This window comes from Terrapene carolina, unplaced genomic scaffold (genome assembly GCF_002925995.2).
Source record: "Terrapene carolina triunguis isolate 2854851 unplaced genomic scaffold, T_m_triunguis-2.0 Scaffold88, whole genome shotgun sequence".
Classification (NCBI taxonomy): Eukaryota; Metazoa; Chordata; order Testudines; family Emydidae; genus Terrapene; species Terrapene triunguis.
This window is the reverse complement of record NW_020664439.1, coordinates 28,383,013-28,406,551: the sequence shown is the minus strand read 5'-3', so window position 1 is coordinate 28,406,551 and position 23,539 is coordinate 28,383,013. Positions and strand designations below refer to the sequence as shown.

General features: G+C 43.9%; 1 protein-coding gene across 1 annotated transcript in view; it reads right to left on the bottom strand.

Annotated features, from left to right (window-relative positions):
- Positions 1–23,539, bottom strand: part of RSRC1 (arginine and serine rich coiled-coil 1) — a 352,313-nt gene that overhangs the window by 160,647 nt on the left and 168,127 nt on the right. The window contains exon 6 of the mRNA XM_024192668.3: positions 7,912–7,963. Within this exon, the coding sequence (XP_024048436.1) occupies positions 7,912–7,963 (52 nt within the window). The remainder of the gene's footprint in view (positions 1–7,911; positions 7,964–23,539) is intronic.

Genomic DNA, 23,539 nt, shown 5'->3' with positions numbered 1-23,539 from the left:
GTGTGAACAGTAAGATTAATGGTTCAAAATGTCCATATGCTATTTCATATCAGTATATTTACATTTAAAGCATCCATATTTTACATTTTATGAAAAAACATGGATGCCTTATACAAATTTTTTATAGCACAACCTATCAGATTTTAATTTGTTTTAATCTTATTTCAGTGTTTTTTTAGTACGATTATATATATGCCTTGAACTTTTTTCTTAAAACTACTGAAAAGAAATAGTGCATATTTAATATACAAACAAGGCTAAACCTTATACTCTTCTCTTTCAGTAATGAAGTCTGGGAAAGAAATCACAGACACCCAAGTGGTTTGGCAACTGTAAGTGACAGAAGCTCTGCTAAATCCTCTGTTTACACTGGGGATTAGCTGAGTAGATTGTGAGTAGCAAACTGAGCTGTCCATGGTCAAGGGAACCTGCTCCCTGTCAGCCCGTGGGGCACAGGGACAAAGCATGGTCCTGGTAGGAAGTGACCCATAAACGTATTCCTACGAAGGATTTATACAAAGCCAGTCTGCCTCATAGAAACTCCATATGACCATTAACTGGCCTGCAAGGCCTGCCAGGAGGCCTAATTACAAGTCTACAGAGCCCAATAACAAAAGCTGAAGAGCTTTAGCCTAGGGATGATCTGCTTTATACTGACTTGAGAGAGTCCATATAGAGTGACAAAAAGAAAGAGGTTTAGCTTTAAAATTCTCCCAAGAGACACAGCATTGTAACTAAGTCTGGAAAGCCCACATGCAACATACTTCAGATAGGCTTAAACATACCACCCTCTCAAAATTAACATTCAACTACTGCCTGCTTAACATCTGCTCAAACATGGTAAGTTGCTGTGATATTGTTAGACTACGCTAAAAAGGCTTTCTTCTATTTAAATATTAAGATAGATAAGTAAATAAAAGTCACACAAATATAAATGTATAGCTGCAACCAATAATCTCTATTGAGAGACAGTTTTTATAAACCAAAATTAGTTTCTTAAAACAATTAATGCAGAGTACTTAAGTGACTTCAGCTACTGCCTGGTTTACTCAGAACACAGATACAGATTCATTAATCTATACTGACAGAGAAACTATATTGATTTAACATGAACCGTATTGCAAACCAACCAACCAACACAATTTAAGAATACAAAGGCTTCTTGGAGGCGATATTTTACTATAAAGGTTTAAAAAATGAATGTTATGGCTAATGTAGGTAATTATTAAACATTTAGCCAGACAACCCACACGTGGCAATAACTAGAAGTCAGAAGAAAACTTTCAAATATCAGTGAAAAGTAACTCCATCTCTTTTCATCACCCCTTTACTATATTTTTACTTTAAAGGATACAAATCAAAGTTAGGCACTAAACATGGATTTTTCAGAAATTCTGAACACCCACAATTCCCACTGAAGTTGTGCATGGTGAACAGGTCCTATGGGTGCTCTGTAGTTCTTAAAAAAATCAAATTATTTTTGTATGCAGCTTACCTTAGGCATCAAAGTTGGTAAACTTTGGCCATATCATTTGTATGGGATTATAAATCATTAACATTTGTAAAGAGCTTTCAAGCCTTATATGCTGTAAATACTAAATATTATTGTATTTCAACATATCAGCTTCCTTCTCCTGTTTAATTCCACAGGATGTCAAATTTCTAAACTTGTACATTACAATTTCCATGCCAAACAAAATATGATGACTTCAATGAAGGATCAAGTAAAATTCTCCTGATTGTGAAGAGAAAAAGTCTTAAACACAAATACTTTACCTAAAACAACAGAAAAAGGAATACGGTACATTAGAGGCTATGGAAACTTTTTGTATGGAATGTTCTTTTTGAAGTCTCCTCTGGTGTGAAAATGCCTCTAAGGATTATTGTCTGTAGTTAATTATAACACAGTTGTGTCTTTCTAGTAATTGGCATGAATTTAGCATTAAATCCATTTTTACTAGCTACCTCCGATCTTTTCTTGGAACTCAGGTTGACAAAAATAAAATACAGCTAGAGAACTATAGGTTAGGCATAATCAGCACCCATTACAGAAAAGAAAAGAAAAAAAAAAAAAGACAGCAAACCAGTATCTATTACAATCCCCATTTTCACACTCAAACTTTACAAAATAATATTCACCTTTTGGGTTGAAATTTTCTATGTTTGGCCTATGCCCAAAGCTAATTTCTCTCTCTCTCTGTTTTTTTTTTTTGTGCAAAATATTTTTTTATAAATTTTTAAATTTTTAAAAGTGAAAAAAACCCTTTTCCCTTTGCAAAAATATATATGTGTGTGTGTATTCACACACACACACTTTTCCATCAAGCTTCAGAAAAGAAAAAAGCACTAAAATTTTAAACTTGGTACGGAACAGTCCTCATTGATATCTATTCCATTTCCTTGGTTTAGAGGTAAGTGTTAAAACAAAAAGGTATAAACAATTAAAAATTACTCCTGAACATGGTCAGCAGTCGCCATTTCTAAATTGTTAATGAGATCTCATTGTGAAGATTCTCATCTTCTCAGCCTTGCCTTTAGGCAAAAGGGCTGTTACTGAAATGCCTAAATGAATTTGGAACTCCTCAAAAGAGATATTTATGGTATGTTGCATAAATAATCATTGATTCAACAATTTTAGTCTCTGCAATTTCTTTGCTTTCTACAATACTTTGCTAATTTTAAACGTTCATAAAAATTACATGTGTCTTTTTCCATTAAAACAATATAGCCATCCCAATGCAAGCAGATGTGTTGCTGTACTATTAATCTAGATTTGGAGAAACAACTCTCCAAGTAGCAGCAACAAAAGTGAAAACTCACTCCTCCTCCAGGTCATCCACCTCACTGGGCTTGTCTTCACTAGAAAATTGGGCTGTAGCAGAACATGACTATGAGGAGTTATGTTAACCAAGACTGCAGTTAGTGTAGACAAGGGCATGCAGTGTTTAATATCATGTCAGCTGGTGGTCGGTCAGCACTGCTGGTTAACCTATCACCACTGCAACTTTGTGTTTAATATGTATGTACACCTAAGTCCTCAAGATCATGTTCCAGTATAATTTAATTTTTAGTGAAAATAACCCTGATGAAGGATTAACCTCAAATGCTCAAGTGGGACAGCTTAAATGGCAACTTTATTAATTGGAAGCCATTTCTTTTTCTCAAAATGAAATTAAATGCAATGGCAACACTAGCTCAACTTAGCTGCAAATATACAGTATGTTCTAATTCAATCTTTCTGATTAAATTTGTAGCTTAAAGTATTATTGTACTGTTGATGTTGATAAGTATATACATTAAATTATACAGAATGTTCACGGTGGTTAAATCAGTAAGTCTATGGGTTAGCAGAAAGAAGGTAAATATAGTAATGAAATGAATTTTTCTGAAGAATCCAAACTGATCTGGAATATCTATATACAGTAACTCCTCACTTAACGTCGTCCCAGTTAACGTTGTTATGTTGCTGATCTATTAGAGAACATACTTATTTAAAGTTGTGCAATGTTTGCTTATAACGTTGTTTGGCTGTGGGGGCTTGGAACCAGGGTGGACCGGCAGACCCCCTTCAGCTCCCCTCCATGCCCCCCTCAGCGCCTCCCGCCCGCCGGCAGCTGGATCAGCAACTCCCCGCTCCCTCCCCACGCCTCCTGCCTGCAGCAATCAGCTGTTTCGCAGCATTCAGGAGGCTCTGGGGTGGGAGGGGGAGGAGCAAGGACACAGCACGCTCGAATCTAACCCCCCTATTTACATTCATTCTTATGGGGCAATTGGATTCGCTTAACATCTTTTTGCTTAAAGTCACATTTTTCAAGGACATAACTACAACGTTAAGTGAGGAGTTACTGTAGTGTATAAAAGGCAAAATCATTTTTGTTTATTGTCGCCAAACTTAAGTTTTAAAGCTACACCATATTCAGATATAGCCTACTGTAAGTATTGACATTATACTGAAACAACTGTTGTTGAACAACTTTGGCAAACACATGGATTGTCAAATCCTTGAAAAGACAACAATGTTCAGTCTATTTAAAAAAAATCTGTGGACAGTTTTCAATGCACTACAAATATTACAAAGCTAGATAATTTATAAAAAGTGATGTGACAACAGTAACTAACTACAATAATACTGCAACATACAAGTACTGTTGAAACCTGGACTAGTACCTGGCCCCCAGGTTTTTATTCTAAAAAGTTGAACTAGTTGTATTTTCAGTATTGAAAATAGCTCTCTCAAAACAGAGTATCACATTACAGCAACGAGGGCTATAATAGTTGTACTGAAAAATATTGCTTGATAAAATTCTGGCACAGAAGGTGTTTATATAAATGATATAACGGTAAAAAGTTCTCATTTTGCTTTAAACCAAAAAAATGAATGAATGAAAAAGTCAGCAGCCTTTCTCCACACCCTTCTCACAACAATGTTGTCAACTTTATTCTTAATTGACCAAGAACAAACAACAGAGCAGGATTTTATAGTTTTATAGGGTTTTTTTGATTTTCCATTTTCAGCATTAAAATACAGACAGGAAAAGGGATTTTTCCTACATTTCAAATTTTAAGATAAACAAATACATTAAACCTCTCTCAAGTCATCCATAAGCAATTTGCACCTCCAATTTAAACTTCAGCATCCAGCTGTGAATTTTTAAAATTATAAAGTGTCACAACCATTTTAAATGTCTCTTGAAATCCACAGGACCCAGGTCATGATGATATACAACTCATGGTATTGTTAATACATTTTCAAGGTGTTAAATTAAAAAATGAGGTGTGACAGCTGTGAGTAGTATAAACAAATTGTACTTTTTGAGGTCTGTGCTGTCACATCTATTTTATAATTATATGCTTCAAAGACATATTAAAAGATATGGAGAATATTTATGCATACATTTGAAACTATGAAATATAAGATGCTAGTTGCATTATTGAAAAATGTGAATATTTGCTGAAAATATCGAAAGTAGTACTTCCCTTTAGAGAAAAAGGTCCCCAAAAGGAAGAAGAAAAAAAGATTGATTACTTGTAAAGTATATTTACAATTAAATCTATGAAACAGATAGGAGAATACAAATTAAAATTGAAGAGCTGAAATTATTGCACAGCATGCATACTTACTGATAACATTTGTAAGAAATTCTTAAATTTCTCCTATTTTTGTGCACTAAAACCAACAAAAAGTTGTATATGGAAAAAAACAAAAAGTGTAAGGTCTAGGGACTAAGTAGGACTGCAGTAAAATTGCAAATATGATTACATATGAATGTTCTAGCCCTTTTTGAGTACACTACATAAATGCTGAAGGAATCAAGGAAAACACCTATGAACAACATTCAATTCATTGAAATTATTAAACAAATGCCAATGAAAATATTCACCAACACTCTTCTGCAATATAAAACAAAATCTTAGGGAAAAAATTTCCAAAGTAGCCTCTGGCTCTGGATGCCCAACTTCAGACACCTAGTACTTGTTTTACTTGTTTTACAGAAGTACAGTTGCAGGTGATGTCTGACAGTCAGAACACAGGTCTTGAGTTAGGCACCGAAAAATTGGGGAACCCAAATCCAGTGGCCACTGTGAAAATTTGATCTTATGCTTTTAACAAAAGTATATGCTTGTGCTAACAACAAAATGGAACACAAAACAAGTATTTCAAAGCAGAGTAATTTGTGCATACTTACTAATGTTTACATATTTTTTCTATTTTATTTGCATCTGTACTACAAAATCATTGATATCTTTTGTTGATTTAATGGAAATAAGATATCTTATTAAATCTAGCTATAGTTGCATTGTTTATAATTATGTTAGAGAGCAGCTTACAAAGCTTCACTGAGAACTCTTAATTTTCAGGCTGCAAAACCATAACTTGGACCCCTTATACTGTTCACCACCTGAATTTATACCCAAGTAAAATGGGTTCTTACCCATAGATGTAGTATTTAAAATATTCACTAATTAACAATTTAATATTCTCTAAGGTGTGTGTTCTAATTGTCTCACACATGTCCAAAGTCCTGCATGTCCATGAGGATACTGAAACAGAATTGCCTGAGTCGGAGCACTGGGGTACTGTACAGTAACAGCCGCAGGACTGTTCATGCACTTTTCTATTATGGAATTCCCTATGCTATTATTGACTAGGAAGGACTGATCTGCATAATGACTGTATAGTCTTTACAAGCGTACAGCCATCATACAACCCCCAGTGCTCTGACTACTATCCTCAGGAATTCCCATCCACAGACCCAGAACTAATCCATCAACTGCTGACACCTCTTGCCTTTGTCATCCCTCCTAATCCAAGATATTAAGTACAATTTTAATTCTTAGTAGAGGTAGCCATGTTGATTTTTGAATAGAAGAAATATAAGGCCATATTTGCCATGCATAAAAGGGCAAAACCAGTAGGCAAAAGTAAGATTTTCCAGGTATTAAAATAGCATTGAGAAATGCATCCCCACAGTCTCAGAAGGAGCAGAGGGTTTCTGTCTTTTTCCCCCCTCGCAAGAGCCAGCTTCTTGTGGTCAGGGGTGGAAAGGTAGGTGTGTAGCTGGAGAGTCAGGAGCTCTGTAGAAGCCCATTGTCTTCTGAGCAACAGAAGGAGGACATATAAGCCCCTTTTCAATGGTCTGGAGCCATTATGTGCTGGACCAGCAGCAGCTCTGAGTTGGTTGGAGGAACACATTCCGAGGTCAGCGGATGCCCTCTTATATTTTCATTGGTCAGGGAGGGGGCCATGTGAATGGATCAGCGTGCAGCTAGGGGGAAACAATCTGGAGATTCAGTAAAGGGATAGGACAACGTTTAGGAGTCGAGTCAGGGTAACGATAATTGGCATGAGATGCCACAGCAGAGGGTTTGGCAGAGGAGCTGCAAGGATTTCACAGGCGGACAAGGCCATGAGAGGGGTAAATTGACAAGTGGCTAAATTATGGGAGACAGAAATGTTGGTGATTGCCCATCGCAAAATTGTATAACCAACACTTGAGTTATTCAAGGAAGAAATAATACACCTTTCTAACGGAATGGTTAACAATCTGGGAATCTGGCAGGGCTGAGGCAAAGTCAGCCAAGCTAACTGCTGGTGCCTCTGATGACAGGTGTCCAACGCAGATACTCATTCAATAGGGGTCCAGTTCCCTGATAAGCCAGAACTGGAAGTGGACTTGGGGGGAGAGCATCCTCCAAAGCAGCTGGAGAACAGTGTTGGTGCACCTAATGTCTGGTACGGTGAGGAGACAACCCCTTTTCCTCAGCCCTTTAACTCTCATACATGGAAGGGCTGTAGGAGTTACCATAATAGGACCAGGTGTGGAGGGATGACAGCAGTCCTCCACCACATTGAACAGATTGCACTGTACAAGTTATTGCCAGATAGCGCACAGATCAGTTAATAAAACTGTGGCCTAATTAAACCTCATTCCTTGTGTCTTATCTTTCTTGCATGTCTAGGACAATGTGATACTGTAGAAAGTAAGAGAACCTTTAACGGGGCACAGAAATGTAGTTCAGGCCTAGAATCTGCACCTCTAAAGAAGGTTTTTACAAAATCCCCCACCACACACACTTTCTCTGCAACCCATAAAAGAAACAAAAACCAGAACCATGACAGCAAAAACATTTGAAATTCACCTTAGTTCTTCTGCAGCAGATAAATACCACACATTTATTTCCATATCCAAGAATAATTTAGACACTGCCGACGATGGTATACAAATGAGAAAAGCCACACTGGTTTGGTCTAATTAGAAATTTAAGTGGGAGAAGGGTGGGGAAAAGATTCAATGTTTGCCAAAGTGAGGGGGGCAAAATCAGCTGGGACACAGGTTTCACTTTAGTGATATTATAAACAATGCAGTAAAATTATTACTTTCTATTACATATTTATGTAGTATCACTTACCAGCTGCTTCAAGAACCAACTGCAATCTAGCTTTGGCCTGTTCAGCAAGAGACTGAAAAGAAAGATAAGATTTACAATAAACTGTAGTATTATTAAAACAAATCTTTGTATACATTTGCACGTTATGTATTATTTCACATACAAACACACACTAAATTTAAGACTGGTAGAAACCATTACACACCACTTAATTTACTCCTGTACTTACATTCCCAATAGTGGACTATTGTCATTGCATCAACAATTCCCATCATCTTAAAGGTAATGTTGAAGCTAAAAATCAGTTCTGAGCTAAATTCTCAAGATCTGGGTGAGAGTATGAAAATGTGGTAGGACAGAACCAAAGAAGTTATTCATAATAAAGACTGAGCTAATGAATCTAAATACTGAGGTGCTCATGTATCACTCCTTTTCAACCTCCCAGACCCAAATTCAGCCGTTCCGTGTGGCAACTCTAGTGCCTGGTTACATGAAAAAGTAGCATTAGGACACAAAGAAAAACGTACTTCAATATGACTGGTATAGCTTGTGGTTACATACCCCATTTTGTCAAGTATCAGGGAGTAGCCGTGTTAGTCTGTATCCACAAAAACAACAAGGAGTCCGGTGGCACCTTAAAGACTAACAGATTTATTTGGGCATAAGCTTTCGTGGGTAAAAAACCTCACTTTGTGTCTGTTCTGTTTAGTTCCTTCTCCGTAGGCATTCTTTCATATCAAAGGGGCCGAATGTCCTTCTGTTGCCAGTGGCAACCACTCTGCTAATCATTCCAGGGGATCTAATAATTTTATTGTGTCCCATGTACTTGCTACCCCTCTAATTTTGATGCCACCTGCAATTCTGATCACAGTTCAATTTACACAAAAGACACATTTATCATTCAGCAGTTACCCAAGGTTCAGAAGGTGCTCTTTTTCTGTAGCATGTCAAAAAGCCTCTGGAAACATTAAGAGATTCCTAGTCTAGACTACAATAGTAAGAAGTGTCATGGCTTGAAAACGGACACACGATTCAAAGGGAATTCAAAGGGACAGATGTAGCTCCATGGACCACCAATGGATTAAGTTATCCACCCCATCTCTCTGTCTCTGTAGGACTGTTCCCTACAATATATTATTGTTTTGGCCAGTCTAAGTTTGCAGGTTCAGTATGCATGGTTCCAATAGCTCTCTATGAAAGCTATTCCATGGACAAGTACCTCTGTTAAGATTTTTCTGATGCTCAGCCTAAGTTTGCCCTTTCTTGGTTTCTTCCCTATTAGTTATGCAGATATTGTGGAGGGTAATATGTCACAGATTTTGTTTTGTCTGACCCCTACTAACCATACTCTGTGGGGTAGGGATGGCAGTCCTGAGCACAGAAATTGCTTTGCTTTTTAAAAAATGGTTTTCAACCCCTTTTTAAAATGCTGTAGCAATTCCTGGTTCAGAAGGTAGTCCCGACTGCATTACTCTCAGATAACAGAAGAATCTTTGCAACCAACAGTGTCAGTGACATCACAGAATAGTGGCATCTAATCTTCAGAAAACCAAAAGCAGCATGGGACTTCAAAAAGTAAAAAATAAAGAAAACTGATTTCTGCGCTAAATGCCCCCCTCCACACACACACAAAATCTAGTTCATGGGGGCATTACTTTCAGATTCAAACAGTTTTCATTTTATCTTTTCAATTCACCTTTTGTCACCACATTAGGCCTTCTGGTATGTAATGGTAAAGAACAGTTTCTCTTCTACTACAATAACAAAGGCTGGGTCTTATTAAGCATACAGCATTTTTCAGTAACATTGCATTAATGAGTAAGATCAAAAATACGTGAAATAAGTAAAGGCTCAGATGAGAAAAGACCCTCATGTTTTACAATATGATATATCCAATATTGTTAGGGTGTAACTTTGGAATTTGTTTCCACAAACCTAAAAAGACCATGGTAATTATAGCTACGAAATTTTAATTTTGTACTGTTATAGTAATGATCCACTATCATCCCAAAATCCTTGACTGCCTTAGAAGGACTATTGCAGTAATTTCCCATTTTGTGTTTGTGCAATTGATTATTCCTTCCTAAGTATAATACTTTGCATTTGTCCTTCTTGAATTTCATCCTATTTATTTCAGGCCATTTTTCCAGTTTGTCAAGATCATTTTGATTACTAATTCTGTCCTCTAAAGCTCTTGCAAAACCCCTCCCAGCTTGGTATGAGACGCAAACTTTATAAGTACACTCTTTATGCCATTATCCAAATCATTTATAAAAATACTGAATAGAACTGGACCCAGGACAGGTCCCTGCAGCACCCAACTAAATATGCCCTGCCAGCATGATTGTGAACCATTGATTACTACTCTCTAAGTACAGTTTTCCAACCAGTTGTGCATCCACCTTAGTAGGTGTGTCTAGGCTATATTTCCCTAGTTTGTTTATGAGGTCATGTGAGACAATATCAAAAGCCTTACTAAAGTCAAGATATATCACATCTACTACTCCCCCCTCCATCCACAAAGCTTATTACCCTTTCAAAGAAGGATATTACGTTGGTTTGACATGATTTGTTCTTGACCAATCCATGCTGTTACTTAACACTTTATTATCTTCTAACTGCTTACAAATGGATTGCTTGATTATTTGCTCCATTATCTTTCTGGGTACTGATGTTAAGCTGACTGTTCTATAATTCCCTGGGTTCTCCTTATTCCCCTTTTTATAGATAGGTACTATATTTGTCCTTTTCCAGTCCTTGGGGATCTCTCCCATCCTTCACAAGTTCTCAGAGATAACCACTAACGGCTCAGAGATTTCTTCAACTCAGTTCCTTAAGTATTTCAGGATGTATTTCATCAGGCCCTGCCAACTTGAAGACATCTAACTTGTCGACGGCTATGTCTACACTAGAGACCTTACAGGGGCACAGCTGTACCAATGCAGCTGCGCTGCTTTAAGATCTTCTATGCCAACAGGAGAGGGCTCTCCCGTTGACATAATTAAACCACCCACAACAAGCAGCGGTAGCTATGTCAGCACGAGAATCTCTCCCGCCGACACAGAGCTGTGCACACTACCATTTATGCCGGAGAAACTTATGTCACTCAGGGGTATTTTTTCATACCCCCGAGTAACATAAATTTTGCCGACATAAGTGGTAGTGTAGACATGGAAGTAATTCGTAATTTGCTCTTTCCCTATTTTAGCCTCAGATACTAGGCCAGTTACACTGATATTCACTATGTTACTAATCCAATGATTGGTGATCTTTTTGGTGAAAACTGAAACAAAAAAAGGCATTTAACACTTCGGTCATTACTGAGTTTTCTGTTGTCGTCTTTCCCTCCTCACTGAGTAATGGGCCTACCCTGTTCTTCGTCTTCTTCTTACTTCTAATGTATTTGTAAAATGTTTTCTTGTTACCCTTTATGTCCCTCACAAGTTTAATCTCAGTTTGTGCCTTATATAGCAACAGTACCAATTCTATAACCAGTGAAGTGTTCGAGCAACATACTAATGGCACATCCATTATCTACAGCAAGGAGAGCTGCCAATATCTGGAGTCACAGTGTCTCCATAGGTCTTTTCTTGTACTGATTGGTGTGAATGACCATCTCACCAATGTTTGATGGCCATACAAGAGGCCATCTACTGCCTCCACCAAACAGCCAGCAACAAAGGAGGCTACCACTACACCTTCCCACTGCAGCCTCTCCAGTAAGACTCAAGGACTCCAAAAATGACTTCCACCCATGTCAGCCACTCTCCCCAAACCCTGCTGATGCAACAGAACTGGTTGAATATATTCTTTGTGCGTTAGGAGAGATCACTATGCAACAGGACCCTGTTACCTGCCAGCCACCCCGAATTACTTCACTTCTCACAAAAGTTATCAGGGTCAGAAAAGTTCCATTCAGGAGCCTAGCAGGTCTCGATGCCTCAAATAAAGGGATCTGCTCACTTTGGCACCAGTTTGTATAGCACCACAGTCTGAAGAAGGAAACTTTTCATTGATTGATAGTGCCGACTTTAGCACCAGCCTTTTCCCCCACAGCACTAAGTGGAACGCCTTGGGTGAGCTGAAAGTTGAACACAATCATTGCAGCATCATACCACAAGAATGCAGGAGCACAGTAATGGAGCAAGGCATGTAGTGGTGAAGTCCACTGCACTGTTGCAGTGTCCATGTGTAGCAATGATAGCTCTCAAGGTTCAGTATCAGATTCCCACACTGGTTCATATGGGTGGCTAACTTGTCCCTCCCACAATTTCTTACCATCTTTTGTTGCCAGATTTTTTGTAGGCATTATGGCAGAGTTGAGTCTTGGGAAGGGATTCAAAGGAGAAGAGGTTAGCAGCCTTACAGATAAGTTCACAATGAGAGTCCATGTGTAAGGAATGGCATGGAACGAAGTGCAAAGACACTTGTGGGCAAAGCAGGCAGTTGAGACTAGAATTGTTTGCAGAGTCGAGGGGCAGGAAGAAAGTAATACAAGACAAGAAGTGTATAAACAGGAAAGGGAAAAGTTGTAAAGGCACTTGAAGTTCATCAACTCAACCATCACAGACTAATGAGGTTTGGTCCACAAGACCCTCAGTCTTTCTGAGCAAGAGTTGGTGATATTGCTAACATAGATAGCTAATGTCAGGATAGTTTTAATGCTGCAGGTCTACCTGATGTCAAGGCACAGATGTTTAGAAAAAGTGGGGAAGCTGCAAGAGGTATACTAAGTGTTTCCCCTTTTCACAGCTACCTGGGCTTTCTGTCCCTTATGCCACGATATATTCTCCATGTTTTATTTCAATAGTCTTGTCAATTTAAACATGATTGTGAGTGTCATCTTTCAAGTGTGTCCTTACTAGAAATGTTATATAACTTGATTATAATATCATTTTTCAATATATTTATCACAATATTTAAATCTTACAAATCATGCCTATATACATCAACTAAGGATTAAAAAAGAATAGTGATTTTAATTTGAAAATATTTCATTATAGTTCTAACATAGAATATTCCTATCTGAATGCAACTCATCTATCAGGGATAGAATACTTTAATGTCCCACTTCTTAGGTTATGATACTTTGACAGAAACTACCTTCAGTTAGTTCAATATGCCGGATATACCAGTAATTCCTCCAAAGACATATATAAAAAGCCATAGTCTGTTTACCATCATTAGTAAAACAAGTATCCTAAATGAAGAACTTTTGTGAAGACCATATGGAAAGTTATGTTTATACATGTACTAATTAATTTCTCCTTCCTGCTTTGTTTAATTTTTTTTAAATAATCACCGAAAACTGAAAAAGGTCATTATTCAAGATGGTTTGGTTTTCTTCTCCAGAATTTTAATGGAATTTATCATCTTCTATTGGCCTCTGAGTACGAGTCAATGGAGCAATTTATTGTCTTTTGTATCAATAATCCACCAATTCAGGTTCCTGAATTTCATGTTTGTTGACCCTCTCAAAGAATTCTAATAGAATGGTGAGGCATGATCTCCCTTTATAAAAGCTGTGTTTACTCTTCCCCAACATACTGTATTCATATATGTGTCTGATAATTTTGTTCTTGACTATAGTTTCAACCCATTTGCCTGGTACTGAAGTTAGGCCTAACACATGTAATTCCCAGAATCGCCTCTTGAGCTTTTTTCAGAAATCAGTGTCACATCAGCTATCCGCCAGCCATCTGGTACAGAGACTGATTCATGCAATAGGTTACATACCACAGTTATGTAGGCAATTTCATATTTGAGTTCCTTCAGAACTCTTGGGTGAATACCATCTGGTCCTTGTCCTGGTCCTCTATTGATACCTCAGTCTGGGGCAGTTCCTCAGATTTTTCACCTAGAAAGAATGGCTGAGGTGTGGGAATCCCTTTCACATCCTCTGCAGTGAAGACCAATGCAAAGAATTAACTTAGCTTCTCTGAAATTGCCTTGTCTTCCTTGAGTGCTCCTTTAGAACCTTGATCATCCAATGGCCCCATGGATTGTTTGGCAGGCTTCCTGCTTCTGATGTATTTAAAGTTGTATTTGATTTTATTATTGCTGCTTAATGTTAATTTAAAACATGCTTGTATGTGCATGGTGATTTAACAGCAACAGCATTGTGTGGAGCTAAAAAATACAAGTGATATAACTGAAAGGAACAGACCTAACTATTCATCTTTACACTGACCTAAACCCATGCATAGGGCCCTACCAAATTCACGGTCCATTTTGGTCAATTTCATGGTCATAGGAAATTTTAGCTATTCAAATCTGAAATTTCACAATGTTGTAATTGTAGGGGTCCTGACCCAAAAAGGAGTTGTGTGGGGAGTTTGCAAGGTTATTGTAGAGGGGGTTGCAGTACTGTTACCTTTACTTCCATGATGCTGCTTCTTGTGGTGGCACTGCCTTCGGAGCTGGGCAGCTGGAGAGTGGCAGCTGCTGGCCGGGAGTTCAGCTCTGAAGGCAGAGCCACTGGCAGCAGCAGCACAGAAGTAAGGATGGCATGGTATGGTATGGTATTGCCACCTTTACTTCTGTGCTGCTGCTGGCGGGGTGCTGCCTTCAGAGCTGGGTGCCCAGTCAACAGCCACCGTATTTCCCCAGACATGTCCGGCTTTTGCATCTCTAAATAGCCGTCCGGGAGGAATTGGTAACAAGGTTAAAATGTCCGGGGTTTTTTCCTCCCTCGCCTCCCTCCCTCCCTTCCATGCAGAGTGCGGCTGCTGATTGGGCGGCTGGGCCAATTGAGCCGCTCCCATTGGCCTCCAGCAGCCAGAGCCGTCCCCTGCTCCCCCCTCCCTCTGTCTGCAGCCCTGTGTAACACACAAACCAACCCACCAGGCAGCGTGTTTTGCCTACACGTGGAGCCAGAATGGTAAGGGGAGTCGGGGGGGGGGGGAGTCGGGGAGCAGGGGAGTGTTGGATGGGTCCCCGGCCTCCACCTGCCACCCCACCTCCGCGCGCCCCCTCCCCGTGGACTCCCCCCTCCCTGCCTGCCTCTCCCTTGCCTGCTTGTACTGCCAGAGCCAGCAGCAACTGCTGTCTGCTGCCCCCGGGTCCTAGCGTCCCCCATCCACTAATGGGAAGACAGGCTGCCCTTCCACCCTAGCCCTGAGCCTCTGCAACGCCCCAAACCCCTCAGCCCCAGCCCTCATCCCCCCGCACCCTAATCCTCTGCCCCAGCCCTGAGCCTCCTCCTGCATCATGAACCCCTCATCCCCAGCCCCAGCCAGAGCCCTCATCCCCCTACACCCTAATCCTCTGCTCCATCTCTGAGCCCCCTCCTGCATCATGAACCCCTCATCCTCAGACCCAGAGCCCTCACCCCTGCATCCCCTCCTATCTCCCAAACCCCCTCCCCCCTTCCCACACAGCCCCTCCTGCCCTCAAACTCCCTCCCAAAGCCTGCACCCCCTCCCTTTGCACCACCTCCCACCTCCAAACTCCATCCCAGAGCCTGCACCCCTCACCCCCTCCTGCACACCCACCCCCTGCCCCAGCCCAGAGCCTGCACCCAGCACCCAAACTCTATCCCAGAGCCTGCACCCCTCCTGCACCCTAATCCCCAGCCCAGGACCTGCACCCCAGATCTCCTCCCCCCACCCAACCCCCCTCCCAGAGCCTTAGGCAGGTGGGGGGGGGCGGTTCTGGACACCACCAAAATTTCTACAACCCTGCCACCCATGCGAGTAGATAAGGGTCGGGGCAGTCAGGGGACAGGTAGGGTCCTAGGGGGACAGTTAGGGTGGGGGGTTCTCAGCAGGGGGCAGTCAGGGAACAAGAAGCAGGGGGGGTTGGGGTTCTGAGGGGGGCAGTCAGGGAGTGGGAAGTGGATGGGGGCAGGGACAGGGCTTCCCCCCCCCCAGTGTCCTCTTTTTTGATTGTGGAAATATGGTAACCCTAGCCACCGCTCTCCAGCCACCCAGCTCTGGAAGGCAGTGCAGAAGTAAGGGTGGCAATACCATGAACCCCCCTAAAATAACCATGGGACCCCGCCCCCTGCAACTCCCTTTTGGGTCAGGACCCCCAATTTGAGAAATGCTGGTCTCCCCCGTGAAATCTGTATAGTATAGGGTAAAAGTACACACACACACACAAAAAACAGATTTCACATGGAGAGACCAGATTTCACGGTCCATGACTCGTTTTTCATGGCCATAAATTTGGTAGGGCCCTACCCATGCAGAACACTGATATCATGCACTGAACAGAGCACAGAGCCTTTAAGTTCCAGAAAATAACACTCAAACTTATTCCACATATTGAAACTGAAGTTGAATATAAAACAAAAACAAATGTGGTTATTCCAATGGGAAAAAATAACGAATTATATAGACAAAAAAGTGAAAATGTTTGTCAGCATAACTTACAAATTATTCTTGACAAGCAAATTTATGAAGGAAAAGGAACAGAGCTACTTTGCATTATAATATAACTAATTCTTTATTACAATTAATATTCTGCAATTAGATTTTGGAGCATTAATTGCCACACAAAAATTATACAGAATATGCAAAAGATTTGTTTGATACATGAATTTTATTCTAGAAGAACATTATGAGCTTTTTTGGATCAAAAATAAAATAAGTGCTAACAGACATGATTGTCTTGCTTTGGAATATAATTTAAAATACCACATTATACTGAAGAGTCAATGACAATAAGGAACATAGTATTCCTTATAAATTTCGATTTTCTCAGCTGTAAACTTGTCACATATCAGAAATGTTATACATGAAGCACCAAGAAAATATGACAAATTCTCACACAAAATTGCCCAAAGCATGTCTTGTTAAACTTTTGAACATGCCATGAATAGACTGAGAAACCATGTTGCTTCATCTGCTTTTAAATGTTTTATACTGGTGATTCCTAGTCTTTTCGGGAAACTATCAGATGCTCAGATGAAGAACTCAGTTGTACATGCCAACAAGCAGTTCAACTACGCGTTCTCTTCTTCCACACCCTGCAACTCAGAGGCAAAAGATAGGAAAGCAAACAAGAAACAGTCAACAGTCAGGATCCCAGCTGCCCTACTGGAGGAGTCACAAAGGTAAGAGAATATACTTCACACTCCTACATCTCCATGATCCATTGGTTCAGCACAGTAGGTTGGAAGTATCAGTATATTCAAAACTGTGGTTTACAACGACTATTAAACATTTTATGTAGATACATCTGTTATTTACAAAAAACTATGGTTACTATGTTAAATATATACTGACAACAGTGTGTTAATATCGAAATTAATACAGATGGTATCAAGTAAATTTGAGAATTAGACCTTCTGATTTTTCACTTAAAATATTAAAGTAGAGTGAGAAAGTAATATAAATCAAGGAGAATTTGCTGACATCTCATATGTATTCTTCACAGGAATTAGTAGGGGGGAATTAGTCCTGGGGACACTGTTGTGGTGGTGAGAGACCACAGTGAAGGTATAAATTGGTTAGGTGAACACTGGGCTGGAGAAGAAGCTGACTAGTCAAAAGGAAAGAGTACATGCACTAAATGGCTACTTTTTTATTTTAGAGAAGGGGATGTAATTTAGTGAGTAGAACATTAGACTGGAAATTAAAAGTTATTAGTTCCATTCTTGTCATTAATTTGCCATATGACCATTTGGGTAACTTCTCTGAGGTAGAAAAGAATTATCTGTATAAAGAAGATAACACTTAACCACCTCACAGGGGTGTTAGGAGGCTTAATAAGTAACTACAAAAATAAATGAATTGTGGTATTTGAGTCCCCTGGCCCTTTTATAAACTTAGACCCAAACATCCAGATACACGAGAGGACTTTTGCTGCTTTTTAGCTGGTTCTCAAAGCTCTGCAACACAGACACATGCAGAGCACCAACAGGACTATGAAGTTATTATTGAAAGATAGTATTTAAACACAAATTACAGCTAGCTTATATTGTATTTCTTCCATGACAGGATAAGCATCATGGATAAACATGACAACTGGACAGTACTTCATTAAAAGTTTTATCTTCTAGATTAAATTGTTAGTAGCACAATGTACCTAAAACAGATTATGATATTGATGTACACACAATTTTGTTATGAGACACAGGGACTGGTATTTATAGTTTTAAAAGTTATATTATTCTTCATGGTTTTTAGACAAGGCTCAAACTAGAAAATAAACGAGGATGCTCTCTCAAGTGATGCTCCAACCACTTAGTTTGTAAACATTTTGGAGCAGGCAGGGATTGTGTGTACAGCGCCTAGCACAATGTGGTCCTGGTCCATGACTGGGGATCCTGGGCACAACAATAATACAAATAATTATGATGTCTCAATGAGATGCCACTCAGATTATGAAGACCTTCACAATAAAGCCTTCTTTCCTGAATAATTTAATCAGTTAAACTATGTTAACTAGTACCTCCAATAGGATGAAGTTTCACATTTTACAGAACTATTGTTTCAGAATATCTGTAGACTCAGGCCAGTTTATCAGAATTGGCTTACATATGGTTCATATTTCAAAGGTTAATTTCTGCAACCACAAAGTCTACAGAGACTTTACTCCTCCCCCCCCCCCCCTTATTTATTTTTAAATGAATGCTTAGGTTCCAGGAAAGCTTAGATTAAGGAAAATGTACTGGTTCACTGAGCTGCAGCAAACCAGCCCAATTCACTCTTCGGTTTTTAATGCCCATTTAGAATCTTGTAACTTTACTTCCTTTCTAGTTTTGTCATCTATCTTTTAGCAAACATCTATTGCTTTCTGTAGTGAGGCGGTGTGGCTCCCCACCGCCCCGGAGGGGAAAGAGCCCAGACCTGGAAGTATCAAGGCTCGCTCTCAGAGCTCAGTGAGGCCCGAGCTGCCGGAGAGACCAGACACCACCAGGACTGGCTGGGCCTGCCCTGTGCTCGCTACCCGGAGGAGTTGCCGGACCTACCCTGCGCTCGCTACACGGAGGAGGTGCCGAGCCTGCCGCTCGCCCACTACCCAGAGGAACCTATGGTGCTGGACCCCCCAGAGGACAACACCCCGACCCAGGTACTACCCGAGGGAGAGTCTGGAAGTAGCCCGGGAGCAGCCGACCCTAGTCGGGCTGCAGCACTGCCAGAGCTCATGTCAGTGTGTTGCGGCCAGGATCCCCACTGACTAAGCAGCAGGTCTTCTGCCGCTGCTAGGGCCCCGGGCTGGGACGCAGTGGAGTGGGAGGGCCTGAGTCCCCCCTGCCACCCAACTCGTGGGTGGCAGTCTCCCCCTCTCCCAGGCCTTTGGAGGCTTGGGGCCTACTGTTGTTGCTCAGCCCTGCCTGAGGGCCTGAGCCCTGACCCATTGTTGCCCTGCCCTGACCCAGGGCCTGGGCTCCCTACTGTTTGTATTATTGTTGCTCAGCCCTACCTGAGCCCTGACTCTGCATTGAGTCTGAAAACGCCGGGTGGAAGGCGGAGATGGCCGCCAGATGCACTCTGATCGAGAATGGGGCCAGCCCCTGCTGCTTGAGGTGCAGTAGGTACTCTAGAATGGTCGGGTCCGGAGCCAGGCGTGGCTGAACCTGTTGGGGCCCACACCAGTACGAGAACCTCTTCTACTTGGCCAGGTAAGTCGCCCTGGTAGAGGGCTTCCTACTACCAAGTAGAACCTGCTGCACAGGAAGGGAACACTGGCTCTCCAAAGCATTCAGCCACAGAGCTTCCATGCCATCAGATGTAGTGATTGCAGGTTGGGGTGGAGGAGTCGCCCTCCGTCCTGTGTGATGAGGTCCCGGTGTAGGAGCAGGGTTACCAGGGCTTCCACCGACAGCTCCAGGAGAGTGGTGAACCAGTGCTGGCGGGGCCAGGCCGGGGCGATGAGGATGACCACCGCCCTGTCCCTGCGCACCTTGAGCAGGACCTTGTGCACCAGAGGAAGCAGGGGGAAGGCGTATTTCAATTCCCCTTCCCACAGGATCGCGAATGCGTCTGCTATTGAGCCCGGGCTGCAGTCCTGGAACAAGCAGAACTGCAGGCATTGGGCGTTGCCCCTGGTGGCAAACAGGTCTACCCGGGGAAATCCCCACTTGTGGAAGAGCGAAAACATGATGTCAGCTCTGAGTGTCCACTCGTGCATGTGGTATGACCTGCTGGGGTGGTCCGCCAGTTCATTCCGCACCCCCGGGAGATACGACGCCTCGAGGTGAATGGTGGGGGCTATGCAAAAGTTCCAGAGGGGGAGAGCCTCATGGCAGAGCGGCGAGGAATGGGTTCCGCCCTGCTTGTTTATATAAAACATGGCAGTCGTGTTGTCCGTCAGAACTGTCACGCTGTGACCGCTCAAAGTGGCGTGTAAGGTCTTGCAGGCTAAACGAACTGCCCTGAGCTCCTTCACATTGATATGGGGCGACTGCTCTGCTCCCGACCACAAGCCCTGAGTCCTGAGGTCCCCTAGGTGAGCACCCCATCCGAGGTCTGACGCGTCCGTCACAAGCATCAGGTCCGGCTGTTGTGTGGCAAAGGGGATGCCTTCGCAAACCATGGTCTGGGACCGCCACCACCGCAAGGAGTCTAGCACGTCCCCTGGGGCTGTCACTACCAAGTCCAGGGGGTCCCTGCCTGGGCGGTATACATGGGTGAGCCAAGCCTGCAGCTTTCTGAGTTTCAGTCTAGCATGCTTGACCACATGCATGCATGCTGCCAAGTGACCCAGCAGCCTCAGGCAGCATCTGGACATTGTAGTGGGAAACTGGCACTGCTTTCTGGATGGCCAGGAATCATGATACTGGAAGGCTCACCTTTGCCTGTACCGCATCTAGGACCGCCCCTATGAATTCCACTCTCTGAGTTGGAATGAGGGTGGACTTGGGGACGTTGACCAGGAGCCCCAGCGTGCGGCATAGTCTCAGGGTCACCTGCACGTGGGACTGAACCTCCTCTTCGGACCAGCCCACCAGGAGCCAGTCATCGAGGTACGGGTAAACTCGAATCTTCTGCCTCCGTAAGAAGGCCGCCACTACCGCAATGCATTTTGTGAACACCCGGGGGGCCGCAGCTAGGCCAAACGGGAGAACCGTGAACTGGTAATGTTCCTGGTTCACAGTGAAACGCAGGAATCGGCGACGCGCTGGGTGGATGGCGATATGAAAGTATGCGTCCTTCATGTCAAGGGCAGCATACCAGTCCCCTGGATCCAGGGAAGGGATGATGGTGCCCAGAGAGACCACGCGGAACTGGGCCTTGACCAGGAACTTGTTGAGCTGGCGCAGGTCTAGAATGGGTCAAAGACCTCCTTTGGCCCTGGGAATGATGAAGTATCAGGAGTAGAACCCTTTCCCCCTCAGGTCTTTCGGTACCATCTCTACCGCCCCCGCCACTAGGAGCGTGCGAACCTCCTGTTCCAGGAGGTGCTCGTGAGAGGGGTCCCTGAAGAGGGACGGGGAAGGGGGGTAGGGGTAGGGAGGGAGGAGAACTGCAGCATGTATCCACCTCGCACCGTGCGTAACACCCAACGGTCTGACATAATGCTGGACCACGCACGGGAGAAACGGGACAGGCAGTTCAGGAAACAAGGGGACGGATCCGGTGATTGGTCTGGTATGCTGTCCTCAAGCACACCTTCAAAAGCCTGGTTTAGGGCCCGGCTGGGACTTATGTTGGCCTTGGCTCTAGCCTGGCCTATTGGAGCTATTGCTATTATTACGTCGCCTCCTGTTATCCCCGCTTTGCCCGCGGTAGGGCTCATGCCTAGGACGAGGCTAGTAGTGATGCTGAGGAGGAGGCTGCGGTTTGAAGGGCTTCCGTTGAGTCGCCGGGGTGTGCATACCCAGCGTCTTGAGTGTAGCCCTCGAGTCCTTGAGGCTATGTAGCTTTGCGTCCATCTGGTCCAAAAAGAGCCCGGACCCTTCGAAGGGGAGGTCCTGGAGTGAGTTCTGGACCTCAGACGGCAGACCTGACTCCTGAAGCCACGCCGAGCGTCGCATGACCATGCCAGACGCGATTGTCCTGGCTGCCGCATCCGCCGAATCCAAGGACGCCTGGAGAGAGGTCTTTGCTACGGCCTTGCCTTCACCTACCAGCGCCGTGAACTCCTGTTGGGAACCCTGTGGGAGATTGTCCTTAAACCTCCCCACTGCCGCCCAGGAGTTGAAGTTATGCCTATTGAGGGTGGCCTGTTGATTAGCAATCCTCAACTGGAGGCCCCCTGAGGAATACACCTTCCTGCCAAACAAGTCCAGGCGCTTCGCTTCCTTGGCCTTAGGGGCCGGGGCCTGCTGCCCATGGCGCTCTCTCGTTTACTGCCGAGACTAGCTGGGAACATGGGCTTGGGTGGCAAAACAAGAAGTCGAACCCCTTTGACGGGGCGAAGTACTTGCGCTCCACACCCTTGGCTGTTGGAGTGCTGGAGGCCGGGGTCTGCCATATAGTCTTATAGTTCAACTGTATGGTCTTAATGAGCGGAAGCGCTATTCTGGATGGACCTTCTGGGCTCAGAATGTCCACCATGTGGTCCTCCTGCTCAACAGTCTCCTCGGCCTGTAACCCCAAGTTATCAGCAACCTTACGCAGCAGCTCTTGGTGGGCTTTGTGGTCTATTGGCGGAGGCCCTGATACCGCTGTGCCTGCCACCGCTTCATCCGGGGATGACGAGGTGGTCAGCAGCTGCTCGGCTTCCTCCTGCTGGTCCCCTTGGTCCCCCTGTCCCGAGGGAGGGGCTTCTGGCTCGGGCCGGGACAGCTGACCTTGGGACTCGGTGCCGGTTTCTCCGGTCTCTCGCTCAGCGAAGGTGCAGGGGGTCTGGACACCGTAGCTTCCTGCACGGGACCGGTGCACCGAGTGGCTGGCCCTGGAGGAAGCCCCCTGCCGCTGATGGTAGACCCAAGGGGCCCAGAAGGGCCAGTGTCCTGGCGGTCCCCACTGGGGTTGCCACCCAGCCTGGTGTTCTCTGTTGTCTAGTGACCGGTACGGGTAAATGTATCGGCCCGAGTCAGCGCCGGACTCCGGCGACGCCGAATGTGAAGGCCACGGCGGTGCCGTCGATCTGTGCCGGCGGGAGGTCGACTAGCGGCTTCTTGCCGATCAGGAACAGTACCGCTGCTCACGGGACCGGGACTGGTATTGGTGCTCCCGAGACCTGGACCGGTGACTTCTGGAAGCCTTCGGTGATGACCGGCTCGCCTTTTCCTGGTGCTGGTCTCTGGGGGGTGCTGGAGAGCGTCAGGTTCCTTGCACTAAACCTGTGCGCTGACTCGCTCCCGGTACCGAGACTTCCCTCTGCGTCGGGGTAAATGAGAGTCCACAGGCTCGAAGCTCGACTGGGACCAACGCCGGGAGCGATGCCGGGACGGTGTCCTCGAACGGCGCACCATTGCCGGTTTTCCCCTCGACAGCACCCCGGGCCCGGGTGCCAGAGGCTTCTCCCTAGTCGGGAGGGGGCTCACCACCAACAACCTGATGAGGTCCTTCACTGCCTCAAAGGTGTCAGCTGTGGAGGGCTGATCTATTACTCCCTCGAGCCCGTCGTCCTGAGTTCCCTTAGGGCTGGACTCAGTGGGACTTGTGGCGCCGGTGCCAGTACAGCGTCCATCACGCTCTTCCCGGTGCCCGGGCCCTTAAATGGCATCGGTCTCCTTTGTGGGGAACGTCCGTGCTCTTCCTTGGGTTTAGCCTTGGGCCACACCAGGGAGGATGAGCAGTGCCGGGGC